This window comes from Corvus kubaryi, unplaced genomic scaffold (genome assembly GCF_017639235.1).
Source record: "Corvus kubaryi isolate FWS band 111438036 unplaced genomic scaffold, C.kubaryi_AGA036_p1.0 37397, whole genome shotgun sequence".
In the NCBI taxonomy this organism is placed as follows: Eukaryota; Metazoa; Chordata; class Aves; order Passeriformes; family Corvidae; genus Corvus; species Corvus kubaryi.
This window is the reverse complement of record NW_024581136.1, coordinates 2722436-2740821: the sequence shown is the minus strand read 5'-3', so window position 1 is coordinate 2740821 and position 18386 is coordinate 2722436. Positions and strand designations below refer to the sequence as shown.

The following is an 18386-nucleotide window of genomic DNA, read 5'->3' as shown; positions in this document are numbered from 1 at the left end:
CCTGACAGAAACAGACACTGGTGAGGATGTGACAAAGTTCCTGATGAAGATAGCACTGGTAACTCACCTCAAGCTGCTGAGCTGCAGGCTGCCCAGCTGGCACAGCTCACCCAGAAGCACATGGTGATCAAAGACAGTTTTGGTTTTGCTGTGGAGATGGTCTTTACTCCAAGTTTGGACTAACTGCTCTACATCCTGAAGCCGGAAGAAGTTAAAAGTATCAGGCTACCTGAATGTCTTGGTTCCCACTGGACTGTATTGCAGTTCTCATTATGTAAAAGTTTCTGTATCAGTGTTGGTATTGGCACTGGCTTCATGGTCGCTGCCTGCTGCAGTTTACATGCTTTTTAAAGCACCCCTCAAACATCCTTATCTCTAGCAGAAATGTTACGGTCTAATTAAGTAGAAAATAATTTTATCTTTAGATGAAATGTGATTCACTCTCCTAAATGTCTACCTCCTCATCTCTAAATAAAACTCATTTTAGTTAACAATTCAGTTTCATGTTTCAGCTGCAGCTCCTCTAGGACCTTCGCCCTATGCACAATTCATAACCAACCCTACAAAATCAAGGGCAGAGCCATAACGAGCCTAAGGGGCAAAACAAGCTGCAGTCTGACCCTCTGGCTTGTGCCCAGAGGAGGCTCAAAAAGCAATTCAGAGCCACAGGTCCCTTTACTACATGCAGATGAGTTTAGGCACACAAAAATAATAGCAGAAACCCACGAAGTTTCTTTCATCTTCTTTCTCCCCCTTTTTTGAAGTTGTCTGTCATATGCAAAAGACACATTCTAAATGTAACGGTTTTTTTACTCTATGCAAAAAAAGCATAGCCCAGAAGGACTGTGCTCATTAAAACACGATGAAAGATGACAACAACGAAGAATATTATCCTATGCTATGGACATGCACTTTTACTTGCCCTCTAAAAGCAACTCATTACATTGCTGGGCACTAGTACAGACCACATTATCACAAAACATGGCTTTACCCAGGAAATGTTCTCTCTCATGAAACAGGGGGTAATCCGCCACAGGGCGCAGTGCCCCTCCACTGCCCTGCCTTCAGCACCACCTCCTGCTCACTCATCAGGACAGCAAAGCCCTCTGCAGTGACCCACGATAAATTCATCTGAAGCACAACACAATTTATCTGTTCTTAAACAAACCAACCACTTGTGATGAACCAATTCAACTGTGTGAAGTTTCCTGATGTGAGGGTACAAATCAGGAGAGGTTCCAGCACTCAAACCTCTCACAGCAGTTTCCTCAATCCCATCTGGTCTGATGCAATGTAAAATAGGAATTGCAGCAGTTTTCACTCCAATGTGGTTTGCCTGCTTTCATGGAGGGATTCAATCGCATTAAATTACTTAACTGCACTACAAAATGCAGAATTTTTTAAAGTAAAATAGCCTGATTTGAACTCTCTAGATCGTATAGATTCCTGTATGGCACACAAAACTATGTTTCTTATTTTTTTGGAAAACAAACAAACAAAAATCCTTACAAACAAACAAAAAAACCCTGAAACAAACCCCATGTATTTCAATACAGGAAGAATGCTTAAACAACATGAAATCATGGGCATTTTTAAACACACCTATAGACCACTATATGTGGAAAACAAAACATGAGGACACTTACAGAATTGTAGACTGAGGCTCAAAAAGGCTAATAAGGCTGCCAAGGCCAGCAAGAACAGAAAACGGTTTCGGAAAAGCATTATTATTCACTCTGCTTGCTCTTCATGGTTTCATCTTCAGATATCTGTGGTTCCTGCAAACAACAAAACATTGGCAAATATATATTTCAGATGTGGAAGCATCAGCTATAGCAAAGAAAATTTAAATATGCCTTTGACAAGAGTCAAGTTGTTCCTCAAAGGCAAGCACATAAGGCAATTCAAATTGGCAACAACAGAATGGATAAGTTGCCTTCACCTTAATTTCACCCTAATAATAGGATTGACTGTATTTCCAGAACAAAACTTTCAGGTAGATAAAAAGATTCCCATTTCCCATAAAATTAACCTTCCTCCTGCTAAAACAGGGTTAATACTTACATCCACAATTCTTATTTAAGATAATAAACAGTAAGAAAAGGTGTCAATACCACAAACAAAAAAAGTAATAAAACCTCAGAACTCATTACTTGCTTCAAAAATAAAAAAAAAAAAACCACCCCTCTCCTGAAAACATCCAAACACACTTTTCCTTGCAAAATGACATTCCGAAGAGTATGGAATTTGCTGAAGTGCCCTGTTTTCAGATGTATGTTTTCCTGTGGAAAATTGCTCTATATAAGGGCTGAGGGGGGGGGTTGCTCTCCCCCCTACATGCCTTTTTTTCTTTTTTAAACAACCAGCTGCTCTTATGTGCAAGAGATGCCTCTCCCTAGCACTGACAGCGTGTTGCAGGAAATTGGTTAGTCTTGAAAGAAATCTTCTGAGATTCCCAGATCCTTTGAACTGAGCTCTGTTTATGACAGAACATTCAAGCATGTTGACAGAAAGTAACTTTTTCCCCCCATCACTGTTTCTTTTTGACCCAGCACTTATTTCCACACAGAAAGAGGCCTCTCTTTATTTTTCCTGCTTTTGAAAATGACAGGTCTTACATACACATGTAATTAATATATATTTGCTTACCAAAGCTCTTCTGGATTCCAAAACCTGACCATTTCAGCAAGATATTAATCTCTGAGTGCTGATAAAATCACAACCTCAAAATTCTCATTTTTTCTACTCCCTCATTCCCCCTCATCCTCCCCTCCCCCCCCCAATTAATTTTCTTACTAGTATTTGAAAAGGTCTCAGGAATCATTGAACTTATTTTATCTGCTGGGGTTGCTCTTGAAAAGAGTTGTGGGATGTATGAGGTGCCCCAAGGGGGCTTTAGCAACACGAAGCCATGGTACCCACGAGCACAAGTGGTGATCACAGAAACTAAGGCAGTGGGGCTTGCTGTAAGTGGAATCCATTATACTCATACATTTTGTAGGATTGAGCTCTTTCCATCTCATTTTATTTGGACAGCTACCTTTGCAGCTTTTGGAAACTGGAAAAATGGAAAGATCTGGAGATTCTGAGAACGAAGAAACCAGAGTCATTACAGTATTTTTTCCAAATGCCAACAGCACCATAAATGGCATGCGCAAGCAGTAATAAAAATAAAGTAAAAAGACAGGGAGAGAGAAAGTTGGAAGGAACAATTTTAACAGTTCTCAATTTCAAAAAATCATAGCTCATCCTGGAACATCCTAGTGAAAGGCAGGCAGAAGCAAAACTGAACTACACCACTGCAACTCAACAAAGCTGTGAAGGATAGAAGGTAAAAGGATTAGTGTATGCCAAACAACAGGAGAGAATAAAGCAGTTCAACCAAACAGATGGGAGAACAGAAGGGGAACCACAGGAAAAAGCAAAAAATAGACTTAGCAGGGAGGAGAAGGTAAAATCTATTAAAAAGCTCTCGGAACAAGAGGTCTTGTGCACAGTCTATACTCATTAATACTGTTGTTGCATAAAATAAAGCTGCCACAAAAAAGGAAAAATTACAAGACTGGAAAATAGGAGATCTTACACATCTCATATTAGCAAAATGTTTTAGTGACTAAGCTTAATGAGCTTTAAGCCTTAATTGCAAGATCAGAAGTTCTAAAACACTGAGTGTGAAATGCATCATTCAAGACATTACAAACAAGGTGGAAAGATTTTTCTTTTAAATATACTTTGGCTTGCTAACAAATTAAAAGTTGCTGTGTTGTGACTTGTGAGGAAAAGGAACAGCTCCTGCTGAGAAGCTGTAAATTAAAAGCCTGCCAATACAATTTGCCAATAGCTCCTCCTTGGTAAGAAGCTGCTGGGAATCAGCTGAAGGTACATAAGACTGAGTCCTGAGCTTCTGCCCCTCCAGGCTGGCACACAAGGTGCTCCCAGGGCACAGCAACGCTTGGCCAGCACATGTTAAATGAAAGCAGTACAGTAAGTACTGTAAGCACTCACTGAAGTGAGCATTTTTAAACTAAAAAAGATAAAATGAAGCCTGGAGGGGGGAGAAATAAAAGCAAACCAACCTCATCTTCCCACAAAACTATTCCTACATGCACATGAAACAAATCAACAAACAACAGATCAAAAAACATTTGGGGTGTTCAGGCCAGACTACCACAGAGCAAGAGCACTGCAGAGCATCCGCTGCTAACCTGGTATTTAGGCACTGCTGATCTTTATCTGTTTACCCAGGCCAGAGTGCAGGTCCTGCCCCTGGACAGGGGCACATCTCCACACTGAGAGCTCCCAAAGGGCAATTCCATCAACAACTGACAGCACCACCTCGCTGGGCTGCAGGAATGGGCCTGGTTTGTACCCTCTGAGGTTTGGAGCCAAGGAAGTACTTACTACTTTTAAAGGGGAATAAGCACCACACTGAGGTGGAACAGCAGCATCAGGAGCAGCAGCTTCTGACGTGTGCCCAAAGTGCAGTGGTTGATGCTCATACCTGAGACAGGGAGGTTTAGATTGGATATTAGGAAAAATTTCTTCACAGAAAGGGCTGTCAAGCATTGGAACAGGCTGCCCAGGGCACTGGTGAAGGCAGCATCTCTGGAGGGATTTAACAGACCTGTGGATGCAGTGCTCAGGGACAGAGTTTGTGGTGGGTTTGGCAGTGCTGGGGGAATGGTTGGACTCAACCTTTTCCAACCTAAACAATTCTGTTTCTATGAATGCAGTACTTGATAAAGATGACTGTCGCGGGTTCGGTTTGTAACCGGGCAGAAACACCAATTTAGTGTAGTGGTTTGGTCCAAAATACTCATTACTGTTTATCTGCTGTGAGATAAGAATTAGGAGAAATGCAAAACAGGCACCAAACTTGAAAGAATATAAAGAAGTTTATTAACAGACCTAAAAGAAGAAAAAAAAAAAAAATACCACCTTCAGAACTCTCCTCCTCCCCCCACCTTCCTCCCTTCTCCCACTGACGATGTGAAAAGACAACCCTTAAGATGTTCAGTCTGTTTACCACTTCCATAATAACCTTGTTCAGTCCATTTAGAAAGAGAAGTCTCTTCTTGCTCATGCTATGAAAACATTATCACAACGAGACAGCCGCCCACTTCCAAATATCGTTCAGTCCATTTAGGAAGAGGAGTCTCTCTGCCTGCGTGTGAGTCCTTTCCCCCGACTTGCAGCTTTTCCCGCAACTGCCTTCGAGGGTCCACTCTTGAAGTTTTTTGGGGTACAATTTTAAGGTTGAGCCGTTCAGAAACAAAAACAGAGGCCCTTCTCCTTCCCTGGGAGCAAAGGGTCTTCATCATCTTCATCTTTAGGACTATCTCTGGGAGCATCTCTATGGACTGAGGTTTTCTCCTTTCCCGTTCGGAGCAAAAGTCCTCATCTGGTTCATCTCTACGGACTGAGGTTTTCTCCTTTCCCATCTGGAGCCAAAGTCCTCATCTGGTTCATCTCTCCCTGTCCAAACTTCTCATGAAATTACAGCTGCTTCAGCATCTGCCTATCTCAGCGCAGGTGCTTTTGCTCACGAGTTGAACACTCCACCCCCCATATCTTCATGAAATTACAACAGGATACTCTGATATATCATAGCTTCACAACAGAATTTCAGCCTTAAGCATCTCCTCTCTCTCTTCCCTCAGGTTTTCAGCTCTTCACAGCAATAAAAGGGTTAATCTCACCTCGGCCTTGCAGCTTTGCAGCTGGAATGTTGAATTTTTCTTATCGCAGTGGAGAGGGGGGAGAGCCGAGCCGCTCCGGCTGCCCACGGCAAGGCAGTGGGGGGGGTTCCATGGCTGGAACAGGTCCATGGCTTCAGGATGGCCGTGGCCCGGCCCGGCCTGGCCCAGGCAGGGCCTGGCCGGGCCCGCTGGCCCCCACACGGGGCCCGCAGCCACCTGTGCCAGCGCCGGAAACGAGAGAGAGCTTGGAGGGGGAGTTTGCCTATTCTTAAATGTGGATCACAGAGGTGATCACAACTTTAAGTGGCTTAGAGAATTGTCCATATTCAAACTGGCCAGCTGATAGGTTCTATCAGTTCCCAGAGGAAACTGTAAGCACCCCTTAGCAAGGACGTCCCTTCCGGGACTATGCTTGCTAACCTATGACAATGACCTATAGAACTCCAAAAATCAGTCACACTAATTTTAAATGTGACACACTTCAGTTTAGAAATTCATAGGGATAGTCATTAACGAAGCATCCTACGTCGAAATAGGGGTAAGTAAAAGGCTACTTCTGAGTCACCTTTTGCAGTATACCTACCTACAGAATTTAGCATACCTACCTACATACCTACCCACAGAATGTAACTTTTCCTTTTAAACATGATCCAAAATCTCAACTCATCAAAACAAGACAGAATGACTCACAGCATTTAGAGCACCCTCGGTTCTTACCTAATCTCACACAAGTGCTGGTGTAAGGTGTTATTGCATGCTCCCACAAAGGTAAAACCAGACTTATGGTTGAAGGCCAGGTCAGGGAGTCAGGAAAAATTAGTAACTACCTAGAAATGCTGGGAGAGAGGCAGCCAGCCCAGAGCCCAGGCGAGGCACGAAGCTGGAGCAGAGCAGCTGGCAGCACTAACCTACTTTCTGTTCAGCACTGCAGGGGCACTGCCAGCCAGGGCATCACACAGAACCTCTCCCTGGCAGCACCAGCTCCTCAGCAAACCAGAGAGAAGACATTTCTTGCACGGCTGACCAGCTAAACTATTTCTTTTGCTTGTTTAAGTCAGCCCCTGAAGATAACTTTACATCAATGCTTTCCAAGCACTTGTGAGATTAGATGTGACACTAAACCAGCACTGCCAAACTCCTGTGCCAATTGACTGATGCTGTTATATTCTCCAAATCACCAGCATCCATCTATAATACAAACCTACTCTCCAGCATGAAGCGTAAACACAGAATTATACTGACTCACCATGACAGCTTAAATGAATCTACTTGATTAAAACAGCATGTCTCCATAAATAAATAGTACTCCTCAAAGTCTGCCTTAATAAAATTAATGTATTTATGTGATGTGCTGCATCAAAATGACATTGTCTACTGAAACACAAGTGAGCAAAAGCGGTCATAATGAAAAAAACAGCAGACAAATGGTGACTTTGCCCCAAATGGAAGGTAGTGCTCAGTCTGTACATAACTATGTGCCAAAGACAGAGAAAAGTATATTTTGGAGCAAGCTTATAGAGTGTAGGAGGGAGAACAAAAAGCCCAGAGATAACATAAGGTCGATCTGGAGTAACATTCATAGATAGTTTTAGAAAAGGTCACAGAAGAACACAGGGACCCACCCATTAGTCTGATATCTCTACACTGCATAAGAGATTTAAACTATCACTTCTTTTTGATATATCTTTTGCTATTTATCTCCATCTGTAGGCTTATTTTCTGACAAAGCCTGTTTTGAAGGCATCTGAAATGAAGGTGACAGCTCCTGATACAATTACAATGAAAAGTTCTGCCTTGACTTTCACTTTAACTCGTGATGCCCCACCAATCACTCCCCAGCCATTGGGCAGCAGCCCACCAGGGACATTTTTCATCCACTCACAAGTCCAGCCCCCAGACAACTTCAGACAGTGAGTTCATAGCCTTGAATTGGCAACTAGAGAAAACAGCTGTGTCAGCAAATGACACAAGTCAAACTTTTTCTTTGGCACTTCAAGGGATTTGCTTTTTTTCCTGCATGAATACAAAATAGTGGCTGGGATTTTCTGGTCATGACCAAATCAACCGGTGCTATGAAGAGCCGTGGCAAGCACCAGAACAGAGTGGAAATGGGAATACGCAGCAGAACCAATTCCCTGGTCAGCATGACCTGCTTAGTTACTGATGCTTGTAATTGTCACAGTGAGGAAACCCTCACAAAACCCCTGCAGCCACTGTAGCAGCAGCAATTTAAATTGGACATACGATCCCTGCAACACTGAGGGTGCATTTTGCATGGCATCACAAAATAAGACAGCATCTGTGATGCTGTTCAGCACAATTCTCAATTTTCCCATTGGAAAAAAACAAGAAGCATATATTTTTTTAATAGCATTTAAGAAAAATAGGTCACAACACTTGGTGTAAATAAATGCTTTTCTAAAAAGAGTAAAACTGGCTCATCATCGGAAATATTAAATAAAACCTGCTCAGGAGTGTTACTCATGTTAGCCCACCCACCCAGTGGGTCAGTAACCACGGGACATACAAAACTCAACTGAAAATACAAATAGGTCAGCAGCCTCATGAAACAAAAACAAAACAAAAAACCACACACACAAAAAACCCCCTGTAGTGGTTTGGTCCAAAATACTCATTACTATTTACCCTCCATGAGATAAGAATTAGGAGAAAAGCAAAGCAGGCACCAAACTTGAAAGAATATAAAGTTTATTAACAGACCTAAAAGAGGGAAAAAGAAAAAATAAAATCATACCACACCTTCAGAACTCTTCTCCTCCCCCCACCTTTCTCCCTTTTCCCACTGACAATGTAAAAAGACAACCCTTGAGATGTTCAGTCTGTTTACCACTTCCATAATAACCTTGTTCAGTCCATTTAGGAAGAGGAGTCTCTCTTGCCCATGCTATGAAAACATTATCACAACGAGGCAGCCGCCTGGGTTGGTTCTCTGCTCGCATGTGAGTCCCTTCCCACAACTTGCAGCTTTTCCCACAACTGCTTTCGAGGGTCCAATCTTGAGTTACTGGGGTACAATTTTAAGGTTGAGCCGTTCAGGAACAAAAGTTCTCTTCACCCATCTCTGGGAGCATTTCATCTCTAAGAACAGAGGCCCTTCTCCTTCCCTGGGAGCAAAGGGTCCTCCTCATCTTCATCTCTAGGACTATCTCTGGGAGCATCTCTAGGAACTGAGGTCTTCTCCTTTCCATTTGGAGCAACAGTCCTCATCACTTCCATCTCTCCCTGTTCAAACTTCTCATCAAATTACAGCTGCTTCAGCATCTGCTTATCTCACCACAGGTGCTTTTGCTCACAAGTACAAGCTGAATGGTCCACCCCCCATGCCTTCATGAAATTACAACGGGTACTCTGATACATCATAGCTTTACAACAGAATTTCAGCTTTAAGCATCTCCTCTTTCTTCTCCCTCAGGTTTTCAGCTCTTCACAGCACTAAAAGGGTTAATCTCACCCAGGCCTTGCAGCTGGAATGTGGCTTATTGCTGTTGGTTACATGATCTTTTGCCGGACAGCGGTGCAGCTTTCAGCCGGATCTTGGCCGCACTGGAGAGGGGGAGCTGAGCCTCTCAGGCTGCCCACAGCAGGGATGTGGGGGGGTTCCACAGGTGGAACGGGGCCCATCGGCTCCAGGATGGCCGTGGCCTGGCCCGGCCGGAGCAGGGCCTGGGCTGGGCCCGCCGGCCCCCACACGGGGCCCGCAGCCACCTGTCCCAGCACTGGAAACGAGAGCGCTCTGCCTGGGGTTTGTCTATTCTTAAGTGTGTTAAAGAATTGTCCATATTCAAACTGGCCAGCTGATAGGTTCTGTCAGGTCACAGAGGAAGCTGTAAGCACCCCTTTGCAAAAACATCACTTCCGAGACTATGCTTGCTAACCCATGACAACCCCCAACACCTAAGTGAAGAAAAAGAAAGCCATGATAAAAAAGGCAGCGTGCACCATTCCACAAGTAAGGCATGGAAAGAGCAGGAAGCAGTGCCTGTCCAATAGAGCATGGCTACATGTTAATATGTAAAAACTAATAGTTCCTTATAAGATAATTTTATTTTTTAATTACTTAACATTTCACCAACAAGTATCTGATCAAAAAAAAAAAAAACACCCAAAACACTAAGATGCTGAAGTTTAATATATTTTAGCACATTAAAATGTCCACATCTAAATTTTTCTTGTCTTCTGTTTGCAAGTTTCTTCCTTACCTAGCCAGTTCTAAAATCCTCACACTGGCACAGCTGGTCCTACAAAGGGCAAAAGCTCCTGGCAATGGCCCAGCAGTACTGCCCAGTATTTCAAGCAACCAGCATAAGCTCCCTCTTCATGCAAGCCAAGGGATCGAAAAGATCTTACTTGAACAATTCTGCCCCTCTGTACAGAACTCACTTTCCCTGCGCAGCAGATTTATCCCTGAATTTAATAAGCCTGGACAGTGACGAGCGCTGAGCACACAGAAGTGGTGAAGGGACCCTCAGCCAGGCTGAACATTGACACACCTTGAAGATAATCCCCTGCTCTCAAAATACAAGGTTCCCTTGACTCCAAAATCTGAGCTTTTAAGCCTCAAGGTGCACAAGCAGAGGAACTGGTGAACATTTTAAACACCCCTTTGTCCTAAGCAGCTTTCAAGTTTGAGCAGGACTCTCGTGAAGTTTTATGCTGGAAATGCTGGAAAAGCTGTCTTCAGCTTACATCTTTTAGAGGGGCTGTTTCCTTCTTTTCAATTCTGTCCTACTCAGTCACCATTAGGAGCTGCCTTCTTTCATGTACCAGATGCTAAGAGATGAGAGCAGAACAAGTGTTTGCACAGTTTACATTTGCATCTGATTTTGCCAGTCTAAGTCCTTTGGAACGTATTTGTTTTATTGAACTTAGAACCTACCAGTCTATGAATGCCCTCCTGAACCTGGGCAATAAACACAGTCATGCAGAGACACCTATGTTTGAGTTTTGTGCATTAATGTTATAGTTAATGCAAAGTAACATTAGAACACTACAACTATTCTTTATGAGTTTCACAGCATTGGGATTATTTTGCAGTCAGAAATCTCTCCAGCTTCTGGAATTTCCTTAGACTTACATCAATTTTCTGACAAAATGATGCCCATGTTATCTTGAACAGACATAAATGAGTAAAAAAAACAATTGCGGGAACTGTTAAAAAGCATGAAAAGATCATTAAGTGTTGGATTTTAATCGGTTTTTTTCAACCTTGCACAGTAAAACATTTAGGTGTGTGAGCTTACCTCCCCTGACCACTAATGATCATGCAAGAAAAGATTCCAAAACCAAATGCTTCTGAAAACTCAAACAAAAACTTTTGGAAGAAATACCATACTTGTGACTTGTAAATATCCTTTTTGATTCAGTAATGTTTCAAAATCACACTTACAAACACATGAATACCAAAACATGGTTTTTCTAAGATCAAGCACAATTTCTGACAGCATTCACTAAAAGGGATCAGTACTGCAGTTATTTCTACATAATCAATGGTTCCTAGAACTATTAATAAGAAAAATATAAGTAAATACATTAACTAACTCAGAGATGAAGAAAATTATAGTTCCAAAATATAAGGTGCTGTAAATATCTATTTCTTTCGGGATTAAGTCATTGCCCTAGATCACTCTTTTCCTTCTCCATGCTTTCTTCTTTTCCTAAAATTATCAGTATATGTGAGAGAAGTTCTGAACAGTTGAATTCAAATATTATGTCTATGTCCGGCATATCTTTCTGTTAAAAATAAGTAAATAAAACCACTTTAACATTAGTCTCCTTTTCTCCCAGAACACTTCCCCTTTAGAGACTCAGCCTGGAGACAGCTTGCTGCCTTCATGCCCAGGCTCTGGCAGCACCCTGACAGCACAGGCATTTTTGCTCCTACCAGCTTCACTGGTCTATTTATACAGAATAGCCAGTGTTCCCATCAGCCAGGACACAGGGATGACATGTCCCTGCCTGCAGGAACTTAACAAGAGTCTAAATTAGCTGTGACTGTAAACAAAGAGAAAAAGCAGGGCTACACATAGAAACAATTATGGAATGTTTATTCCAACCTTTATGTTCTACTTTCTCAGATTTTGACATCTGTTTAGATCAGAGGACAAAAGAGTGGTCAGCAGCAAAATTCATGCCTGCCAGCTCATGCATTCTCTCCTTTTGATTTGTGCCTTTAGTCACTGATGCTGTGTCTCACTTCACTCTGGGGGCTCAGAGCCCAGGCAGGCACCTCTGCCCCTGAGTTCTGCTCCACATCATGGAAAACACACAGGGAAAGCTCCACTTGGCACCCACAGAAACCTCTGAACTCCAGTCCTTCAGCAGAGATGTCTGTTTGGCACAACCAATGCTGCTCTAACGACTCAGAGTGCAGCACAGTCCCTGAAGATGGATGTGGGTTTGAATCTGAAGCTGCATTTCAGGCAGAACATGATACAGCAAGGACTGCTTCCCTCAAACCACAGAGAAGCTTCACTGTGTTACAGTCTACCAATAAAATCCAGTCTGTAATAAAATCTGTCAAATTACAAAGCTGAAGTATTGAAGAAACCACTGCAGTTCCTTTCCTAGCTTAAAACCTCTTCTCTTATTTTGATATTTCTTTCATGAATTGTTGAAAGTTCCATGCTTTGGCCTTTGGTTTTCCAACTATGATTTTATAGGTCTCATGTGGATTACTCATTTGAACAGCAAATGTATGAGATCATGAAATATTTCCAGGAGTAGGTGTCCTTAACTTCGGTTTCTTTTGGTCCACATAAACCCTTAGTTCAAGAGATTCTTCCATTCAGACAAACTTCTCAGTAAGTGCTTTGATCTGGCTTTGATTACCTCTTTTTGGTTGGAAGTAAGATCAATGTCCTACACTACCGTGTAGAAATCTTAAAGAACTTGAAGTCAATACCAACCCACCAGTCCAGCATATCACTTTGGAGACTCTAGGTGAACCAAATTTTAGTATCTAGAAAAATCTGTCACAAGCCCAACTCTCTGTTATCCATTTCAGTAATGTCCCCATAGTCCTACTCCTTCTCCTATGCAATAATAGGTCGTATAAGCCTCTGAACTGGAGAGAAAGTAAAAACAAAACCAAAGGAAATTCTTTTACTTCCTTAAAGGAAACTGAGCAACTCTTTTTAAACAGTATTATGAAACTTGAAAGAAACCTTATGATTTTGATGGCTCCAGGCCAGAAATGGCAGCAAAACCATTCTAGAACATACAGATAATTAAATAATTCTTAAAAAACAGCACCAGAATGTAATTATTTTAAACGTACAACTTTAAAACCATATACCATATGCTCATAACTATGAGCATAGATCCTATTCACCCCCAGATCACAGCCAGTGGTTGATCAGGTAACATCACAGCTCCAAAACGGCAGTGCAACAACCTGATGTTAGAGGAGTTTGTGCAAGAGGGATGGAAGGGATGACACTGATTTCATTACCCATCACATTTCTACTCTATCCTATCCTTGTGCTCCAGCTGTATTTTAACCCTCATCCCAAAAGATTTTTCTTCTGCCTATAGCCCTGCATGAGATCTGTTCCATCCTCTATGGAATATATATTATGATGTCAGGTCACCCAAAACTTCCATATTCAACCACTTCCACACAATCTCAAAGATTCAAAATTACAGGGTAGATAATACACTTCTGTTCCAAATGGAAAAGTTGTGCTTCTCCACAGATTCTACTATTAGCCATTGCAGCTCATGGGGAGGAAAAAAAAAGATTAAACATACTTTGTTCAGCAGTTTTGTCATCTTCCTGCAATCTAACCCCAGAATGGTGACTACACAGATGCATTAGCACACAGTCAGCATTTTCTGCTGCCCTTTCTTCCCCACAACACTCTGCACAACTGCCAACTTGCCTGGCTGCTGAAGAGCTGAATGGGGAATAACATAGGCAACATACTGGGAAAACTGCCATACTGCTGGCAAAAGGGCAGGCCTGGCTTTCCACTGGATCCTCATGGCAGCAGCACAAGCTAACCACTAGGAACACATCATCTTACAGCTACAGACAGCTGAATACACAGGGACAGGCCAGGGAATTATTGCTTCAAAAGGGAAAATAAAAATAGGTTTAGGTAAACAGTGCTGGCATTAAACACCATGTCCCAGCACTTCCTCAGAAAGGCCCTTTGGCTACAGTTTTGTTGCTTTAGTTGCTTAGCTGGTTTTACATTTTATCAGCCCTCACAGAAGCTCCTCGTGAAGGTACCCAAAGGTCTTCAAAGTCAGAAACACAAGCCTGCGTTCAGACTCAGGAGCAATCAACAAACCGACACCACAACCACCACGCAGGGAAGATGAGTAAAGCATGAGAAATACATGGCAAAGTGCAGGAAGCAGCACCAGCATTGCTTTGTCCTTTTAAACAATGATTAACCACAGAGGGTACCAGCTGTCTGCAGGGTCCCCAACCAGCCACTGCCAGCACTAGGAAGGCACAGAACAGCATCTTCCCCCGACTCAAGTAACCGTGACATTTCTCATTGCAGACACTGACACAAAGTTGTGGTGTTTATTTTTTTATTTTCACAAGGGAAACCATGAATCCTGTGACAATTTCTGTGGGAAACTGACTTCATTCTTGGTTCACACTAAAGTTTCAGGTGGCTGTAGAAACGATTAATGGATCAGCTGAAAACAGCCACTGATTAGTATTTCCAGACAGAGTTCTGAACATGTTTACCATGTGGCCCAAACAAATAAGCCTAATTATTTCAGCTTCCAAAAATCAGTTACTTTCAAGAAATATGCCAGCTGTCTAGTTTTTCAAAGCCCAGTTTACTCCTCTAATCAATATGAAATAGCCTGTCGATCACGCTCTGAATCCTCTGCCTGTCATCAGAACCACTTAGTGCCTAATCACACAGTTATCATCTACCTTTGTAGCCCTCCTAGAAAATGTTTCTATTATCAGCTTGCACAGTGCAAAAAAATACTCTTTCTTGCTGCTTAGGATGAACCATTACATTGATGATTCAGGCATTATCTGATTTTTTAAAAAGAATTGTAAATGCCATTCACCACAGTATACCTTCCCACTCTTTTATTTCTTCACTGAACAAGAGAATGCCTTACCCAGCTGTAATCAGAGAACATCTAGTATTTACAAGATAAACAAGAACATGAATTTTGAATTCTAACCTAAACCCAATGGCACATAACAAGCCACATGGGCAAAGCTCATATGCTCCTACATTGACAAGACTCATGTATCCTCCCCTACAAATTTTAGACAATAAAATTTCCCAAATTTTTCTACCCTAAATAGGGTGCAAAGCCAAATGCTTGCTTCAGGGGACTCTCTTTGGGATTCACCAAAGAGCAGCCTGATTTTAACAGAATATGAAGCATGTTACAGTCTGTACAGCATCCCTTGTATCGTCCTGGAAAACTGCTACAGAAACCTTCAGTCGTCATCATCCTTTACATAGCTTTATGATCAACTGTTTCCAACTCTGTTTCTGTGTAATTTATGCCATACAGTGGCCTGCATTTCCATTCCCTGTTATGGAAAGCATTTTCAAAAGCTTTTCAAAGAAAATAAGAACTTTGAAGCACAATATTTTATCAGTACTGCAATATTTTAATACAAATCCAGTAAAACTACGATGACACTCAAACCCATGCAAGTAGAAATCTTGCATGAAACCTACATTTAAAGTCTCCTCCCAAGCATTTGACATTTCTTCCCTTTTTGCAGCAAAATTTAAATTTTCATTTTTGTATATAATTTACCACCCAAGCCAGAGTATTTTTAAATACATCCTTCTGAATGTGAATCAATGCATCGCTCGCTTGCCTCTCCCAGAAAAGTCAAGATTAAAAGCTATGTTCAAACACTACCCGAATGTGATGCACTGCTGGGACAGTTTCAACCCAAACTACACTGTTTGTCCAACATTTGGACCACTAAGGTTCTTTTTAAGCAGCGCTTGAGGCTGCTGTCTACCAGTGTTTGTGTGTGTGCTGCTCCAGTGCCTGTCAGTGTGGCTGGGATGCCATGCTGCCTTTTCCTGCATCTTATCTGTTACCATCTACCAGTAACTCCCAAAACTTTCCTGTATTCCCTGTAACAAACTCCATCTTCTTTAATCTTCTCATATTTCCTTCACCAAATGATTCTTTTAACAGTCAAAGCAATAGCTGTGTATTTTCTGCACACTCCCAAGCTCCTTGGGAGAGCACCTTCATCCTTTTGGCAGAGGCAGGCTCGAAGACTCCACCCTCTTGAACAATTAAAGTACCACCACCTCCTTTGTAGCATCCATCATAAACCATAAATCTAAATCATAAAGCATATGTTAGTAGGTGGCTTAACATTTAATTCTTACGCTCGTGTGAGGTATGTTTGTGAACACCACGTATCTCGCAGTGGTTTTCCACTTAATTAATTGCCAACACGTTTTTGTAAGTCAAAAGATAAAATCATGGGGAGAGGAATTTGCAACTAGAACTGACCATAAATCCAGATAAAAGCCACACTCAGGACCACATGAATCCACCATTCATCTTTTGGGCAATAACATGCAGACACACTTACAATACAAAGCCTCTGTAAGTAAAAGAAATTTTTTTTCTGTATCTGCAACTTCATCAGAAAAAGCATCCAAAAAAATTCAACCAAAATCTAATTTCAAAGGTCTCTTACAAGATTGTGAACATAAACAAAGACCTACGTAAGAAACCTCACAGAACACTTGAGGTTTCATTCGTCTAAGGAGGTTATGGTAAGTATGTAAGAATATACAGCCCCTTGTAAAACCACTGGAGGAAGCACACTTCACCGGCAACAGTGGTTTTGCACACCCTGAAGCATTGCTTTTTGTGTTTCTTCACTCCAAGATGCCCACCTCTAAAACTAGACAAAAAAAGCTCAGAAGACAAAAGAAAGCTGTTACAGAAAATGAAGTTCCCAATCATAAAAGTGAAACAATTTAAGTAAATGCCTGCAGCCTAACCCGAGGCACACCTCTACACCGGTACAGACACAGCCTCAGTTACACCAAAGCCAATTCACAGCTCTTGTTGTTGTCAGACCTTCCTATGACACCCTGCTATCCCCCAATGCTTCCTCTGCCCCGGAACAGGGAGCTTGTTCACCATGGATTGAATCTCATAGAAAGTAGTATTTCAGCACTACTGAGTTTACATAAAATATTTCAGATACTACAATTAAAAGCCATTAGAGAGAGGAGCATATGTGTTTCAACCATGTGCACTACTTGTAGTTACCTTTTTGAGAAGATTAAAATTAAGCAGCTTTTGCTTTTCATCCCACTCACACCCTCCCACTACAAATTCTGTCTGAGCTAATCCTCCTTCTAGAGACGTCAAAACAGGGCATAAGTATTACAGCTACTTACTGCCAAAATGTGCTGGTTTAATATCCCATTACTATTGTAATACTGGCACAATAACTTATTATATGTGACAGCTTTTGCAGTTAGTCAAGGATAGAGCCACTTACTCAGTACAGGATTTTTCACCACATAAAAATATCTTCGTAAAATTTGTAGAAGAGAAAATTTAAGGTCTGTACTCAGATGCTCATCTCAGACTATCAAGCCAGACAAAATAAAAAGGCTTATAAGGTTATTACACATGCTTTTCTCACCCTGTGATTTCCACAGTCAAAGACTTTACATAAAGTGATCCGTCCAGAAATTCTGGTTACAGTGTTTACAAATGCATTCTTTAACCCCTTACTTCCCGGCATTGTAAAATACACTTTCACAGCTTTATTTGGTTTTTTTAAGGGCCACACTCTGTGTTAAGGCCAAGACAATGTTCACCTCAGAACACACTTCCAATGAAAAGTCCATGCTTGTCAAAACGTTCAGGGTTGTTCTTCGGTAACCTGCAGCACAGAAATAGACTAAGAAGTCTGTTCAAGGCTCTGAAAATATTTAGGTTAAGTATGTGCGATGAAAAGGATGCTATGGGACACGCTAAACACAAGAGGCATCAGGAAATACGTGAATTCACGAAGTTACTCCACTCCGGCCACAGCGTACCCGCCGACAATGGATGACAAGTGCCGGTGCCCGGAGCGGCGCAGCAGCTCCGCTCCAGCCGCGCTGCCCCTGCCAGCCGAGGCGGGCACACGAGCCAGGCTGCGGGCGCGGGGACTCCCAGAGGGACGAGCCCCTGCCAGACCCTGCGCTGCACCGCTCCCACACACCGGGTCATACACACACCGAGTAACACACGGCTCGCACACAGTGGGTCTCGCACACCCCGGCTCCAGCCCGCGGTCCCGTCCGGCCGCAGGGTGCACGGCTGACCCGCCCCGAGGCCCCGCGGAGGGGCCGCCGGCCGAGCCCCCGCCGGTCCGGTCCGGTCCGGCCGAGGCTCCGCGCCCGCAGCGCTCCCGCCGCCCCTCTCGGAGCCGGGCGCGGGCCGCACCCCCGCTGTCCCCGCTCGTCGGCAGCGACCGCCCGCCGGCGCCGCCGAACCCTTACCGGGGGAACGGAGCACCGCGGGCACGGCCGGGGCGTACTGGGGCACCGGCCCCAGCGCTCCCTGGAGCCGCGCCCCGGGTGCTGTCCCAGCTGCCCGGCGGGCACAGCCCCGCCCGTAGCCACCCCTTACCTGCCCCGCCGCGCTCGGCGCCTTCTCCCGGGGCCACAGCTGGAGCCACCA

General features: G+C 43.0%; 1 protein-coding gene across 1 annotated transcript in view; it reads right to left on the bottom strand.

Annotated features, from left to right (window-relative positions):
• Positions 1-18386, bottom strand: part of PXYLP1 (2-phosphoxylose phosphatase 1) — a 49910-nt gene extending 31524 nt beyond the window's left edge. Inside the window, exons 1-2 of the mRNA XM_042042204.1 lie at positions 18336-18386; positions 1647-1778 (exon numbers count right to left, since the gene is read on the bottom strand). Coding sequence (XP_041898138.1) covers positions 1647-1725 — 79 coding nt within the window. The 5' untranslated portion in view covers positions 1726-1778; positions 18336-18386. The remainder of the gene's footprint in view (positions 1-1646; positions 1779-18335) is intronic.